Source organism: Coniosporium apollinis (assembly GCF_000281105.1).
Source record: "Coniosporium apollinis CBS 100218 chromosome Unknown supercont1.48, whole genome shotgun sequence".
Taxonomy (NCBI): domain Eukaryota; kingdom Fungi; phylum Ascomycota; class Dothideomycetes; genus Coniosporium; species Coniosporium apollinis.
The window spans coordinates 15,712-31,092 of record NW_006913310.1 but is presented as its reverse complement, the minus strand read 5'-3'; the positions used below and the strand labels follow the sequence as shown (position 1 = coordinate 31,092).

The window sequence follows — 15,381 nt, the reverse complement described above, 5'->3', positions numbered from 1 at the left end:
GGAAGAAAGCAGTTCCAAGAAGAGCGGCTGCTTAATGGTTGTGGAGGTGAGTGTCGCCAGCCGCTCAGAAGATGGTGCCAAAAGCCTCCTCGTTCATCGTCGGTAACGCCTTCCTCGGGCTTGCCGGCTTGCCGTTCTCGTCCGTTGCGGGTTTACGATGCCTATCCCGCTGTCAGCTTCTTTCTCAACCCCTTCCTTGTCGCATCCCTTTTCCGGACACCAGCTCCAAGCAAGCAACAGGAAGTCTCAGCAGCAACATACCTGAATGTAAATCCAACAAACAGCCCCTTCCCCATCTGATCATCCCTATCCTCCATCCTCTCCAACGCCGCCTGTTTGTCATGCACCTCCTTATACTTGGCCATATCAGCCTCGTTCCCAAAATCATCAAAATACCCGGCATCCGTCTCCCCTTCCAGCTCCGGCACAAACGGCGCCCTCTGCTCCCTTAGCCTGCTCCACTCCACCTCCGCGAAATAGTCATGCCGCTTGATCTCCTCGATCCCCGCGAACCGCGCTGGGGGCATGCAGATCAACCTAGTGATGAGATCCCACGTCCGCCGTGAGAGGAAGTATGTCGGGTCCTCGTAGACGGGCTTCCGGAGCACTTTCTTCCAGCGACGGAGGTTCTGCCACGTCTCCTCGACCGTCGCGCCCGCGAAGGGCGGATACCCGGACAGCGCTTCGAACAACATGCAGCCGAGCGACCAGTAGTCGACGGTGAAGTCGTAGGCGTCACCCTTGAGCACCTCGGGGGCCATGTAGTCCGGGCTCCCGACGATGGATTTCGCGTACGTCGCGTCGTTGGCGCGCAGGGAGCGGTAGCCCTCTCTTCGCTCCCGCGCGGTCCGCTCTTCCATCGGTCGGTTGTTCCCAAAGGCCCCGACCACGTCGCCGACTTCTTCCAGCTTGATGCGCATGCTCTCGATCTTGGCGGGCGCGAGGAACCCCGCTGCGAGCCCGAAGTCGGTCAGTTTTACGTGGCCCGTGCCGTCGATGAGGAAGTTTTCGGGCTTCAGGTCCCGGTGGATGTAGCCGAGACTGTGCAGCGCGTCGACGCAGAGGAACATCTCGGTGATGTAGAAGCGTGCGTGCCGGTTGTGGAGGACGCCGGTGTTGTTGAGGAGGGTGCGGAAGTCGCCGCCGGGGACGTATTCCTGAGGTGACATGTCAGAACCGCTGGAAACTTTGGGTTATGGGATAGTGTGGACAGAGAGGGGAAGCAACTTACCATGGCAAGGTAGATGCTCTTGTCGTCCTGGAATGCGTACAGCAGCCGGACCAGCCACTCGCTCTTTGCGTTTGTGAGGATGTCGCGCTCGGTGAGCACATGGCGGATCTCGTCCAGCTTGAAGAGCAGCTTCTTGCTCATCACCTTGAGCGCGCATACCTCGCGGGTGTCTTTCTTCTGCGCGAGGTAGACCTGCCCATAGCCTCCTTGCCCAACTTGCGTGAGAATTTGGAAGTCGCCATGCCTCAGTCTCGTCCTTCGCTTCCGTAGATTTGCCCGTTCTCGTCCGAGATACTTGCTGAGCGCGGCTTGATACTCTGCTTCTTCGGTATCTGGCGGAGGCGGATACTGCGCTTTGAACTGAGACAGCCGGTTCTGGCGCGTGTGGACGTAGCTGAGAAGGTCGTAGTAGTAATCGAGGAAGTCTGGTGCAATTAGCTCGGTCTGGCTGCATCAGTCTGCGCCTCCCTATACTTACATAGCTGTGAGACGTTCGCCAACCGCTTCACTGACGGCTTCTGCAATTTCTCTAGTTCTTCTGGAGAAAGACCCCGTTGGACGGTGTAACTTGTACGTGCTGGCTCTACCGGCTCAGCGCGCGCCCTGTACGGTTCCTGGCGTGATGCGGCTGCATGGTTGAGGTAGCTCGACTCCTTGGTCAATTGTGGCCGGCTGCCCGGTGGGGTGTTCTCCTTGTTCGACTTCCGTGTCGGACTGCCCGGTACAGGCGCACTCACGTCGTTGGCGCTGTCATTCCGGTTTTCGGCAATTGCAAAGACCCCTTTGCCCGGCGAAGTCGGTGGCTGCTGCTGTCGTCCGGCCTTGGAGGGAGAACCAACGGTTGGCACAAGCTTCATGGCATTGTCGAAGACGTTGGGCAGGTCGTAGGCTCCTGGAGGAAGCTGGTTCTTGCTCGGACTTCCCTGCGGTGTTCGCTGCGGGGAGGTGAAGGCTTGCTGGGATGGGGTAGAAGGTCGGTCGTATGCATCGTTTGTCGAGCGCGTGTGGAGGGCTGGCGGGAGCATTGGGAGCTTGAAGTCGTGTTTGTCGGGGCTGATGGCGGCTGCCATAGCGATAGAAAGCCCACCAGCGGCGAGCTGAGTGGCAAGCTGGCCTGGAGAACGTACTCTTGACTTGGGAGTTCCAGAGGGCAATTGGGGAGAGTTTTCCTTGGTTTGTGCGGCAGGTTCTGTGTGGAAAGCCGGGTGGTGGGTAGAGGTGGGGGCTTGCAGGTTTGTGTTGACGGTCAGTTCGGAATTTAGGCGGGGAACAACAACCCCCCTGCAGGGCCTGTCTCATCCACCATTCTTGCATTGCCGTAGACAAAAAGCCCTTGTGCACGGCTTAGATCCTGATGTCCTCCCCGTGCTAAAAGCATTTGCGGGGCCGGCAACTACATTCTGCCGTTCGTTCCTAGGCACAGGGATCTCTACTGTCACTGTCCCAGACCTCTAGGCGGGCAGGCGAGATGACTTACTAGGCTGGCAGGCAAGGCCTAATGGAAATTGGGAGTCTTCTACCTTTAAGTGACAGGATATGGTCCGGCTAATACGGCGGCAATTTGCTCCCACTCCCCCAGAGCAGCCCCAGTGTGAACCTTCAGGGATGTGTAGAGTATTATCCAATGATCTTATCTCCTCAGCCACTTCAGCCATACCCTTACCTTGGCGTGGAAGCCTGCTCATGATCCTTCCTCTTGCTCGCCATCGTCCATCCGCAACTCCCGTTGGTGTTGCTGTTGCTGTAGCAGTCGTTCTACCTCGGAATCGACCTCCTTTTCGCTCATTAGCTCCATCTATCCTTATCCGAAGGTCTTCTGTGTGTAGATCTGAGCGTTCTATCGGCACTCTACAGCAGCCAAGACGGGCAGTCTTACTGTGAGACATTGCTGCAGAGACCTACCCAAGTCTTATGCGTGGTGAGCCCGATCAGAAGTCGAGGCGGTAAGTGGCGGAAAACTAGCCTGAAGGAAAGCAATGGTATGTATGTCAGTGCTATTGTTAGCTCAAGGAAACCACCCATTATCTACCGGCCTCTTTTCGTCTTGCAACGGTCAAACCGCCCTCTGAATATCTCGTGATATCTCGCGTAGATCGTCTCTTTTGGTGTCTTTTGTCCGGTTGGCACACCTGTGCAGTGTCTCTTCTTGGGGCCGTTTCTATGACTAACTGCGTTACAGGAGAGCTCTCAGTACATCATCAGTCTTCAAAAGAGTCCCAATGAGGGCAGCCATCGGAACTCGCCCTCTTCGGCTGCTGCATTCTTTGCAACCCTGGTTCCATCCTTGCTCCAGTTTGTCGTTCTCGTCACTGCCTTCTTGGTGCTGAGGCGTAAAGAACGACGCGTGTATGCTCCGAGGACGTACATCGACTCCATACCCGACGAGTAAGACTGCGCATCTTCTGAGTGTATTGAAACTGACCGCGGGATAGTGAGAAGACACCAATACCAGACAATACCTTCATCGGTTGGATCCGCAAGTTCCGCGATGTAGATGACGAATATATCCTGAACCACCACTCCCTTGACGGCTACCTCTTGATCAGGTTCTTCAAGGTTGTTATTGGCATCTGCTTTGTCGGATGCTGTCTAACATGGCCTATCCTGCTTCCCATCAACGCCACTGGTGGCGGCGGAGAGAAGCAGTTCAATCGCGTCGCTTTCGGCAACGTTCGTGATCCTGCCAGGTACTACGCTCACGCATTGATCGCGTGGGTATTTTTGGGTGCGTACAGGAGTCCAGTTACTGACGAGACACATGCTAATCTTGTTTACACAGGCTTTGTGATGCTCGCGATCACGAGGGAGACGATATATCTCATCAACCTACGACAAGCATATCTACTCTCCCCATGGAATGCGAGCCGGTTATCAACGCGCACAGTCTTGCTCACGTCCGTGCCCAGAGAATACCGCGATGAAGAGAGGCTTCGGCGCCTCTTCTCCGCTGTCAATCAGGTATGGCTTGAGCCGAACTACAAGGATCTGGAAGGTATGGTGGAAGATCGTAACAGCACCGCCTTGAAACTCGAGGAAGCTGAGATACAGCTCTCGAAAGACGCCAATAAGAGACGGCTGAAAGCAATGAAGAACAAGGACACGGCTCGTAACGGAGCACCCGAGTCTGACAACCGCCGATGGCTGGACAGAAAAAAGCGGCCAACTCATAGGCTTACGCCAATCATCGGCAAGAAGGTGGATACGATCGATTATTGCCGCCGGCAGCTTTCCAAACTCCTTCCAAAGATCGATGCTTCTCGGCAAACCCATTTAGGGGGTAACCGCAACCTAGTGAACGCCGTATTCATCGAATTCGATACCCAAGCTGCCGCTCAGGCCGCTTTTACAATGGTCGTGCACAGCAAACCGGAAAGCATGGTCCCTCGCCAGATTGCCGTGCCTCCCAAACAAATCGTGTGGAAGAATTTGCGGATGACTGCTTACGAGGCCAATATTCGGTGGATATTCGCCACTGTGTTGATATGTGCCATGGTGTTGTTTTGTATGTCCACAACCGCACCTCGTCCTCCTGCACCGTCCTAACGAACTGAACACAGGGAGCATACCCGTCTCCTTAGTTGGTATCCTGTCGAACATTAACTACTTGTCGGAGAAGGCTCCCTTTCTGCGGTTCATTGACAACCTTCCGAGCTCTGTGCTCGGTGTCATCACCGGTCTCCTACCAACTATCTTGCTTGCCGCTCTTCTATCACTAGTTCCTATGATCTTTCGTTGTGAGCAATCCCCTTTTGGTCAGCTCATGCATAAAGTACTGATAATCGTAGTTCTGGCCGAGCAAACCGGTGCCGTCACTCGCGAGGAAATCGAGCTGCAGACGCAGTATTGGTACTTCGGCTTCCAAGTCATACAGGTCTTCCTTGTGACGACCCTCAGTTCTGGCGCGGCATCCGTGGCTAGCCAGATTGCTTCCAACCCCACCTCCGTCACAGAGCTACTGGCACGAAACTTGCCCAAGGCCTCCAACTTCTACATCACTTACTTCGTACTTTATGGCGTTGGTATTAGCGCCTCATACCTGATCAACTTCGGGGGTCTCTTTACATTCGTGGTAGGGAGATTCACCGCGAACACGCCACGAGCCATGTTCACGGACTACGTGAAGCTGACCTCCCCGCGCTGGGGTTCAGAGTATCCGAAGTGGACCAACCTCGGTGTCATCGCTATCACTTACTCCTGCATCGCGCCGCTTGTTCTCGGCTTCGCCACCGTTGGCATGAGCCTGATATATGGCGCTTACCGGTACAACATGTTCTTCGTCTACAACACCGACATCGACACCAGAGGTGCTAGTTATGCCATGGCTCTACAGCAATTGACTGTAGGCGTCTACCTAGCCGAACTCTGTCTGATTGGACTTTTCGTGATCCGTCTCGGTAGTAGCCTTTGGTCAAGCGGCCCGCTCCTTCTCACACTCCTCCTTCTTGTAGTCACGGTTCTCTACCATTACTCGATGAACAAAGCCCTCGGACCTTTGATCACCTCCCTGCCACACAATCTCCTCGCCGAAAGCGAAGTGCCCTACGATACCAGCCTCGCCGACGCCGAAGCCGGCACCCCACGAAAGCACAGCCAGTCCGCCGACTCGTCAGAGCCGGAGCAAGGGCAAGCGGATACCGGCGACAGCCAAGCCCCTCATACCCAGGATACCGTAGCACCAGCCGCCATCAACGACATCAGCACCCTCCACAAAGACCGCCCCAAACCATCCTTCTTCCACCGCCACTTCTCCCCAGCCGGCCAATCCGCAGCCGACATAGCCGCCTCGCTCCACCCGCGCTTCAGACGGCTAGTCCCGCCTTACCCGGCCGATGTGGCGAGGAAGGCGTACCTTAACCCCGTGATGACAAGCGAGCCGCCGGTGCTGTGGATCGTGCATGATGAGATGGGGATTTCGGAGGAGGAGGTCAGGGAGACGGGGAAGGTGGTCAAGATTACGGATGAGGGCGCTTGGTTTGATGAGGGGAATGGGATTATTTGGGATAGGGAGAAGGTGAGGGAGATGCCGGTTTGGAAGGATGAGGTGGTTTACTAAATGGGGCGGAGGATTGAAGTCCGTTCCCTAAACCCTGCTGCCGCGACAGGCTCAGGGGTCATGTACTTTTATACACCTGGTTCGAGGATGTGGCCACGAAGCGATGGTGTCTGCCAACATCTGACAGATCCGTACAAGAACACCTTGGAGATGATTACTCACGAGACACCCCTAACGGAGGACATGTGCTCGTACTCGTACCCAATGGTTTATCCAGATATCTTGGCAGCCCTATCGATAACAAGGTATCCCAGATTATTTCACAGCAGCTCCCAAAGCACCACCGCAAGCACCACCGCAAGCTCCCCTCCAGCAGCCATGCCAGCAGCAACAGTGACCACCTCTCCAACCCCCACCCCTCTCTCCTTCCCCGCCCCCATCTTCGCCGCCCTCCAGCCCTCCTCCTTCCTCCGCGCACACCTCGCGCCGGACTCGCCCTCGCAGCCCTCCCTCCGCGCAAACGGCCGCCGACCATCCGAGTTCCGCAAACCGAACATCAACACCGGAAGCCTGACCCACAGCCACGGCAGTGCTGTGGTACGGATAGGCGACACGGCCGTCGTTGCGGGTGTGCGCGGCGAGATTCTGCTTGCGGACGACATCCCCAACCCGCCTGAGCGCGAGAAACGGGACTTTGATACCAATTCCACTAGACAGGAGTCTCGGGGGAGCGGCGCAGACCCCAGCTCCAAAGGCGGTGGAGATGCAGATGCAGACGCCGAGGCAGACTCCCTAGCGCACCTCCAACTCCTCGTCCCAAACCTCGAGCTCTCAACCGGCTGCCACCCCTCCCACCTCCCCGGGTCCCCGCCCAGCAGCCTCGCCCAGAGCCTCGCCCAGCGCATCCTCTCGCTCCTCCACTCCACGCGTCTGGTCCCGCTTCAGCAACTCCGCATCCTGCGGCCGCGGGCGCGAAGCTCTGATCTCGATGACGAGGGGGACGAGATGTTGGACCCCGACGCAGCTGTAGATGGAGACGGGGATGGGAAGGTCAAGGGGTGGGAGGTCGTAGCATATTGGACGCTCTACATCGATATCCTCTTCATCAGCCTCGATGGCGCGGTGTTCGATGCTGCGTGGGGCGCCGTGGTGGCTGCGCTGGGGGATACGAGGCTGCCGCACGCGTGGTGGGATGCGGACAGGGAGTGTGTGCTTTGTGAGGAGGATGGCGCGCAGGCGAGGGGATTGGGGCTGAGGGGCTGCCCGGTTGCGGCGACGGTGGGGGTTTTTGCGCCGGGGAGGAGGGGGGTGGTGGGTGGGGAGAAGGAGGAGGAGAGCTGGATGCTGGTGGATTTGGATGCGTTTGAGGAAGGGTTGTGTAGGGAGGTGGTCACGGTCGTGGTGGATTGCTCGGGTGGAGGGAATGGGAGGATACATAGAGTGGAGAAGAACGGAGGTGGGGCAGTGGGGATGGGGCGGATGAGACATGTTGTCCGGAGCGGGGAAGAGAGCTGGAGGAATTGGGCAGAAGTTCTTGGAGAGTTAGGAAGTTGAGAAGAACGATTCAGTTGATTGCTGCACGGGGCCTTTGGTGTTGGACAATTACGCACTATTGCGTCGGACTAAACCGCCTTTTCGCATCGATCGCCGCAATGCACATGCCGTCGGTGCGTCTTTGTAGTTGCTTTGGAACATTGATGGCATGCAGTAAGATTGGACGTGCGTAAGGAGACCACTGTTCCGAATACATCACTTCCGAGGAAGTTCTCTCGGGCTGAGAGGTTCGGTAAGGTTGGGGCTATACCTGCTAAATCAAGCGTTGTGTCCCTTTCAGCACTGAAGGGTTGTTTCCTCACTCTCGTCTATCGGACTAAGAGGAGAATCAAATCCAGCAAACAAGCTGCTTAATAAGCAATACAAGAAAGGCACACAAACGGAACAGAGTGGCAAGACCAAGATCGATCCCACCGGATCCGTACGACACTGCAGCCTCTCCCCGTTGGGCGTTGAGATTCCTCCAGATTCTCTGCGCGCTCTCCCACTACACGCGCCGAAAAGGCTTCACAACACTGGTGGCTGCTCCGACAGTGTCCCTGGAGGATCGACTGAAGAAGTTTCCTCTTTCCGACCTGTTTACGGACGACCGCTTTTGTTGATCCGGTAGGCCTTGCAACCTCTTGATCTCCCTGCAGGGAATAGCCGCGAACCGCTTAACGCGTGATAGCAGAACTTGGTCCGCAGCAGTGCCCGGCTTGATGAGTCTTGGGCCATGAGCTCGAAGTGGTCCAGCGGCAAGTCGTACGGAGCGGATTTCATGCCGGTAGAAGACAAGGCTACAGGAGAATCTGAGCTGCTGAGCCTGACCTCAATTGTGTTGGTGGCGGCATGAGAGCACTTGAAGAGCAAATCGAGAGACGGTCCGGCAGTGATGTGGAGCAATCGGATGAACAATTCACCAAGCTCTCCTAGTCGAGATTGAAAAGGCGGCGGAAACTCAGTTGCTTGGATAATCACTCTTGATGTTCTGCCGGCCGACTTGCTTCGGCGAGATGGTTCAGCCTTCTACGTCTTCGACGATCGCCGCTTTCTCTCTTCGCATTGGAGTATGCGTTGGAAAGCAGTTTTTGCCACATGAACGTACAATCTGTACAATCGCAATAGGAAAGCAACCGAATTGACTAGCTCCGCTTTCTCGGGGTCACCCAACAAGGCCAGTCGTGTGGAATGGCAGCGAAATGCGACATGAACTTCCACTCCTGCCCCGGATTGACCTGCTTGATATCGTAGTCCCGCACCATCAACGCTGCTGCCTTGCTCACCTCCAGATGCGCCAGATTCCGTCCGGGACATTGGTTGTAGCCCGCGCCGAAGGCAACCATGTTTCGATCCATCTGCCTGATCGAATCGGAGCTGCCCAGCCACCGAAGAGGGTTGAAGGAGTCGGCGTCGGCGCCAAAGATTGACGTGAGACGGTGGATTGCCCAGGGATTGATGGAAAGCAGGACGCCGGGTTCAAAATGTCGGCCGCATACTATAACGCCACCCGGTGGAGAGATGCGTGAAAGGTTCAGGGAAACAGGGGTATGGAAGCGGTAAGTCTCCTTGATGCAGGCTTGAAGGAGCTCCAATTTCTGAGTCTCTTCGTAACTGGGGATCGAGGAGAGCTGAGCGTTATCAATCTCTTCTCGCAAGAGATCAAACGTCTTTGGGCTTCGGAGGAGGTAGTAGAACAGCGCTTGTAAGACCGCGCTGATGGTATCCGCGCCAGCACCGATGGTCGCGACTGCCGCGGCGAAGATCTCTTTTTGGTCCATGGACTCTGGATGTTTTTTCCGGGTGCCCATCCACTGCTCAATCATGTCTTTACGGACTTTGTCGTTTTTTGAGCGGGCATCGATAGCAGCGACACACGTATCGAAGACGTGCATTGCCGGTTGGAGGTTAAAATACTCTATGAGAGGGTTTGCGAGAAGTAGATTGTGAACCCATTGGAAATACCCTACGACAGAGAGGTAAAGCGTAAGAAATCCTTGGTTAGCGATTGCATTACCGATGTCGCGGCCTTGCACGAGGAAGCCAAACTGCCGGGAAAAGGTAACTTCACCAACGATGTCAAAGGCGAGGTAATTAAACCATTGCTCAAACTTAACGGGCTGCTTCGCGGCGGCAAGCTCGTCGAGTCGGCTTCGGAAAAGGGAGAGCAGGTTGTCGATGTATGGCTCGGATTTGATAATGTTTGATAGCGTGTAACCGGACGCGATGTTCTTTTGCTTCTCGATATGCCGTCTGGCATTGGTCTCGCTCATCTGATTTATGAACCTTGAATCCGGAAGACTGGTGATTTTGTACCAATCACCCTGGTAATTGCAAACGCGAATTGTCATCAGCGCTGATGACTGCTTAGAATGCTCGGGGGTTGAGTATAACCTTACCTTGTCCATTTTACTTTTGAGAACTTGCTCGATACCGTCTGGATCGCTGATGCTGACCTCATTGTATGCAATGCGGACCAACTTGCCTGCAAAGAGCTCCCTTAGCTCACAATCCTTCGTTTCAGCATCGTGGAGGTGTAGCAACCGTATTTTCTGTGGGCTTCAATAGTGGCTTGTCCCAGCTGACCACGTAATATGCTCCATAGCAGCCAGAGAACCGAGAAACTCCCAATGAAGGGACCGGGGACATCAGAGATTGACGAGCCGTATCGTCGCCTCACAAATACCAAGAAGAGCGAGGAGATGGCCACTGCTGTCAAAACGCCTGACAGGCTCAACCCTTGTAGCAATGCATCCAGAGCCATGACTGCGAGACCGTGTTCCTGCAGGTGATTACCGGGTGGCAGGTAGAGAGGAACGGGGTGGGAAAAGTACTTTGTATGACGCATTGCGGGCAAAAGAAGCAAAACCATCCTCGGTTAAATCCGTAAATGCTCTCGATTTCAAGCATCTCCATTGGCTGCAGGGAGATATTTTCCATGGCTTGGTTCCTTGTGCGTCTTAGACTGTAATCTCGCCGACGAAGTCCTCTCCGCAGCGCGGGTAGCGGGCCGTCAAGAGTCACATCCACGGATCCGCTAAAGATGAGTGCCACGTGGATGCTTATCGGATGACAAGCGTTCCGAATCCCGGACACGGTTGTTTCATGCGCCTCGCACTATTCTTTACTGATATCGCGGTTGTCACGGTGAGGACCACTTAAACAGGGCCCTCCGAGCGTATCGTTGGCCCGGTGTTACTGTGCCGCAGTAGCGGCTGCGCGGCATGCGGATGACCCTGCTTTACCTTTGGCAAAGCCACCCCCTCAACCTGCCTCTAAAAACAATGATATGCCTGAGGAACAGGACTCGCGGAAAAAGACCGCGCACATAGCTCTCACGACCCTCCAAGCGCAGGCACAAGCAAGAGACAATTGAATCATGAGCGCCCCCACGACAATACCCACGGACGGGGAGGCTCTTCAGGCAGATGTAAAACCTCAACTTTAGCTTCAGCCTCGCGCTGGCTCAAGCAATCTTTTGCTGATGACTGATGTTTGTCCAGACCGATAGCGACTCCGCCTGCGATGTCGAAAGCATCATGACCGAGACTGCTTCCCTAACGGCATCTGTGTACGACTTTCTTGAGCAATACGGGCACCGCTATCACCGCGACGGCAAAGACCTGCTGCCAATCGATGAAAGCGAGCAAGATCGCCTGGACCTGCAACACCACATCTTCAAGATGATCCTGGACGGGGAGCTTACCGCCACTAAGATCCCTCAAGACGTGCAAGCAGTGCTGGACGTGGGCACCGGCACGGGCATCTGGGCCATCGAGATGGGCGAGGAGCATCCAGGCGCCACGATCAAGGGACTAGACCAGGCACCAATTCAGCCCTCGTTTGTGCCGCCAAACGTTCAGTTTGAGGTGGTATGTCGAACCATTCCTATGATCTGCGAACCATTCATGTAACCCTGACCTCCGCCCTAGGACGATGTCACGAAGCCATGGGAGCGCCGACCAAATTCGCTCGACTTCGTTCATGTCCGTAGCATGGCTGGCCTGATCAAAGACTGGTCAGCGTTCCTAGCAGACGCCTATCTCCACCTCGCACCTGGCGGCTTGATCGAAGTGTCTGATTTCACAACTCGATTCCAATGCAACGATGGCACGTTCAAGCAAGACTCTTATTGCAAGCAGTGGGAAGTGGCGTTCCATGATCTTGCCGTTTCGATATTCGGGATGGACTTTGAAACCGCACCGAAGATGGCGGGGTGGCTGGAGGACGCGGGCTTTGTCGATGTGCAACAGGTCACGAAGATAGTGCCGGTGGGCCCGTGGCCGAAAGATCGTAACCTCAAAACAATTGGGCTGTATCATCGAACTCACATGTTGGACATGGGCTTCGAGAACTATTCTATGTTTTTGTTCACGAGTGGCGGCTGGGACCCAGTAGAGATCCATTCGCTGCTTGCTCACGTTCGGCGGGAGCTCAAGGATCCTAAAATTCATACATACACTACCGCGTAAGTAGACTTCTGCCCTTTCCCGTTTGCGACTAGAGTTCCGATGGCTTATGCTAACGCGATGTTACGTTTAGGGTGTTTTTCACAGCTAGAAAACCGGAAGTAAAAAGCAACAATGATTAGGTACAGCGCAACGGTCTTCAAGCCGGCGTAACCCTTGACGCGCGGGTGCAGCTTTCGCCGTTCATGTGGTGACCCTCGTCTGTAGTCGCTTGGAGAAACCATTCTTGCGAAACCTGAAGAGGGGAGAAAGCGCGCAAGCAGCTTCGTGTGCCGTACGCTGTGTGCTGGTCCTTCCATCTCGTTCGGTACGCGGACTTTCACGATTGTCTGCAGCCCACAGAATGCGGATTGGCATGTGTTCAAAACGCCGAGCTTGCAGGTGTCCCATCCCGAGTGACCCTTCACCGTCCCCTCACTGTAATATGTATGTATGTCGCGACCGTGGTGAGTAGGCGGTTATGTTCGAGGCTAGAGTCAATCACGCACCCAAGCCGCTGCAGATAGCGTTGCGGAAGCGACTAGGGAGACTCGGCGCTGTTGGACAATTTATTATATATAGTGTAGAGAAAGGATGGAGCGGACGGGATGGGCTGCGCGGCGGATACGATACTCTAGCATTAGAGGGCGTTGGTATTCAACCGGCTCCGGCGGTAGCTGACGAGGCGGGGGAGGGAGAGGTAGGCGAGTTACACAAAGGGTGGATTTGTTGCGTTGCGGTGAGGGCTTCGTGGGACGCCGTTCCCCATACTGTCCGTGGCGGCTAAGAACGATGATGTTCGGGAATCTGGGGAAGCTCGTGGGTTGCGGGCGGGACGGGAGATGATCTCCGCACGAGGCGGAGCCAGTTCCGCATTCACACTAGTTTCTCGAACCTGGCTCGGATATGCAACCGCGATATGCATCGTAACTTGGGGGACCTCTATCCTGGTGCCTCGGGTAGGCAAGCCTGCACATTGATTCGACAACCTTAGCAACGTGGAGAAGTATGTATAGCCGGCTACATGAAATTCGTAGTCCTCTTGCTTTCGTCCTTCATACTAATCATCTTTTGCTCTTGCGAGGGTTTGGAGCGGCTTGCTTACAATCGAGGCTGCTATTAGTCCGTGTGTACTACCCGCAACAACACGCGCAATCAATATGGCAAGCAAAGATTTGGAAGCAACCCATCTTGAGAAGGTCTCACCAGACTCTCCACAACTCTCCATCCGCGAGGGAGCAGCCACCAATTCCCAAGACTGGGATGCAGCTGAGGAGAAAGCGCTCGTGTGGGTCACATCTCTCAGGCCCAATGTACAACACTGACCTGTTTCAGATGGAAAGTCGACTTGCGCGTTTTTCCAATGCTCTGTGTAGTGTTCGGTCTGTCTCTGCTTGACCGGACCAACATTTCTGCAGCATACATCGCAGGCCTTGCGAAGGACCTGAGACTGGACATTGGGTCCGTCTCCTTCATCGCGCTAGGAGGAGCATCAAAACAGCTGACACAGGGACTTGTAGCGCGAGATACTCGACTGCATTGCTTGTCTTCTTTATAGGTAAGCAAGAGTGGGGACTCCCAAGACGCTTTGTGGTACCAACTGGTCACAGGCTATGCGATCTTCGAACTTCCCTCGAACTTTGTCATACGGCGGTTTGGAGCACGCTACTGGCTCAGCTTTCTTATCATAGCCTGGGGTGCGTGTGTCTTGGGGTAAGTCTAGGCGCCGACGAAATATGCAAGCACTCAATAAGCTGACCTGCAATTAGCATGGGCTTTGTCCACAGTTGGAAGACTCTCACCGTCCTGAGAGCCTTGCTAGGTGTTTTCGAAGCTGGATGTACGTTTTTTGTAGCATCTCAACATCTGCTGGACTGATTGAATCACAGTATTCCCTGGCGCCGTTTACATCATCGGATCCTGGTATCGTCAGTACGAGACGGCACGCAGAGTTTCGATCTTCTACATGGCTTCGTTGCTAGCCTCCGGTTTCGGTCCTATAGTATGTTTTCTCATGCATTCTGCTCACAAGAGAACAAAGCTGACAAAATGAACAGTTCGCTTATGCCCTGTCTCTTATCCAAGTTGGAAACGGCATGTATCGACAAGGCTGGAGATGGATCTTCATTATCGAAGGCATCGCGACTGTAGTGGCTGGATTCGTCGCGCCTTTCTTCCTGATCGATTGTAAGTCTGATTGAGTTGACAGACCACGCAGGACGACAGCTGATGGTGAGCAGTCCCAGAGAAAGCGCGTTTCTTGGATGAACGACAGAAGCACATTGCAACAGCGCGTGTTGCGCTCGGTAGGCGTAGCCACGAGTTCCAGCATCCCACAGTCGGACAAACATTCAAGATGCTTATGGATTGGAAGATAGGCGTCTAGTATGTTCCTTCGAGAGTCTCGGCGTTCCACAACTATCAGTGATTAGCTAATGTATCGTCCTCCAGCTGTATTCAGTACTTCGTCGCCGCATCTAGCGTTTATTCTCTAGCCTACTTCCAACCCATCATCCTCCGACAAGGGATGGGCTTCAGCTACGCCAAAGCCCAGTTGCTCTCCAGCCCTCCCTACGTCTTTGCAATCTTTGCCAGTATCTTGCTCGCCTGGGTCTCTGACAAAATCCGCCTGCGCTGGCCCGTCCTCGTCTTCCAATCTTTGACCGCTGTCGTTGGTCTCCTGATCATCCTCTATGTTCACGCACCAGGCGTCCGTTACTTCGGTCTCTTCCTTGCCGTCTACGGGACACAAGCCAATGTTCCGGGCACTTTGGCTTACGGCCAGAACCAGACCGCGAGAGTAGAGAAGCGAGGCATCGTCTCTGCTGCGATGATTAGTATCGGGGCTGCAGGTGGCATCACTGGTAGCACCATCTTCCGCTCGCAAGATGCGCCAACCTACCTCCCTGGCATGTGGTCAACCATTTGTATGCAGTTGCTTTACTCTCTTCTCACGTTCTCTATGTCGATGTACTTCAAGAAGCAGAACAAGCTGGCCGATGAAGGCAAGAAGCCAGCTTTAGAGGGTGTTGAGGGCTTTAGATATGCGCCGTGAATAAAGGGTAGATGCTAGTCAGCCAGCTGATCATTGTTATTGTTCAAAAGAGCGGTACAATGTACTTGAGCTGCTTCAACTACATATTCCTAGACATACATGCAAACCCTATCTTTACTAG

At 54.7% G+C, this 15,381-nt stretch overlaps 6 protein-coding genes across 6 annotated transcripts; 4 read left to right on the top strand and 2 right to left on the bottom strand.

Moving 5' to 3' along the window:
* Positions 1 to 64: 64 nt before the first annotated feature.
* W97_08013 (AGC/NDR/NDRprotein kinase) lies at positions 65 to 2,301 on the bottom strand (the record flags this gene model as incomplete). Its single annotated transcript, XM_007785882.1, has 4 exons — positions 65 to 161; positions 262 to 1,157; positions 1,232 to 1,656; positions 1,710 to 2,301. 4 exons carry the CDS (start codon positions 2,299 to 2,301, stop codon positions 65 to 67), a joined length of 2,010 nt encoding a protein of 669 aa, XP_007784072.1.
* A 911-nt stretch (positions 2,302 to 3,212) lies between these two features.
* W97_08012 (uncharacterized protein) lies at positions 3,213 to 6,284 on the top strand (the record flags this gene model as incomplete). Its single annotated transcript, XM_007785881.1, has 6 exons — positions 3,213 to 3,218; positions 3,411 to 3,616; positions 3,664 to 3,956; positions 4,011 to 4,733; positions 4,789 to 4,965; positions 5,017 to 6,284. 6 exons carry the CDS (start codon positions 3,213 to 3,215, stop codon positions 6,282 to 6,284), a joined length of 2,673 nt encoding a protein of 890 aa, XP_007784071.1.
* Positions 6,285 to 6,602: 318 nt separating this feature from the next.
* W97_08011 (uncharacterized protein) lies at positions 6,603 to 7,778 on the top strand (the record flags this gene model as incomplete). The annotated part of the gene is made up of 1 exon (XM_007785880.1): positions 6,603 to 7,778. The coding sequence occupies one exon, from the start codon at positions 6,603 to 6,605 to the stop codon at positions 7,776 to 7,778; it is 1,176 nt and encodes a 391-aa protein (XP_007784070.1).
* A 1,124-nt stretch (positions 7,779 to 8,902) lies between these two features.
* Positions 8,903 to 10,521, bottom strand: W97_08010 (uncharacterized protein; the record flags this gene model as incomplete). Its single annotated transcript, XM_007785879.1, has 3 exons — positions 8,903 to 10,081; positions 10,157 to 10,242; positions 10,302 to 10,521. 3 exons carry the CDS (start codon positions 10,519 to 10,521, stop codon positions 8,903 to 8,905), a joined length of 1,485 nt encoding a protein of 494 aa, XP_007784069.1.
* A 775-nt stretch (positions 10,522 to 11,296) lies between these two features.
* Positions 11,297 to 12,229, top strand: W97_08009 (uncharacterized protein; the record flags this gene model as incomplete). Its single annotated transcript, XM_007785878.1, has 2 exons — positions 11,297 to 11,629; positions 11,690 to 12,229. The coding sequence occupies 2 exons, from the start codon at positions 11,297 to 11,299 to the stop codon at positions 12,227 to 12,229; spliced, it is 873 nt and encodes a 290-aa protein (XP_007784068.1).
* A 1,339-nt stretch (positions 12,230 to 13,568) lies between these two features.
* Positions 13,569 to 15,260, top strand: W97_08008 (uncharacterized protein; the record flags this gene model as incomplete). Its single annotated transcript, XM_007785877.1, has 8 exons — positions 13,569 to 13,666; positions 13,726 to 13,763; positions 13,816 to 13,918; positions 13,975 to 14,045; positions 14,095 to 14,207; positions 14,263 to 14,392; positions 14,446 to 14,590; positions 14,657 to 15,260. 8 exons carry the CDS (start codon positions 13,569 to 13,571, stop codon positions 15,258 to 15,260), a joined length of 1,302 nt encoding a protein of 433 aa, XP_007784067.1.
* Between the last annotated feature and the right edge of the window lie 121 nt (positions 15,261 to 15,381).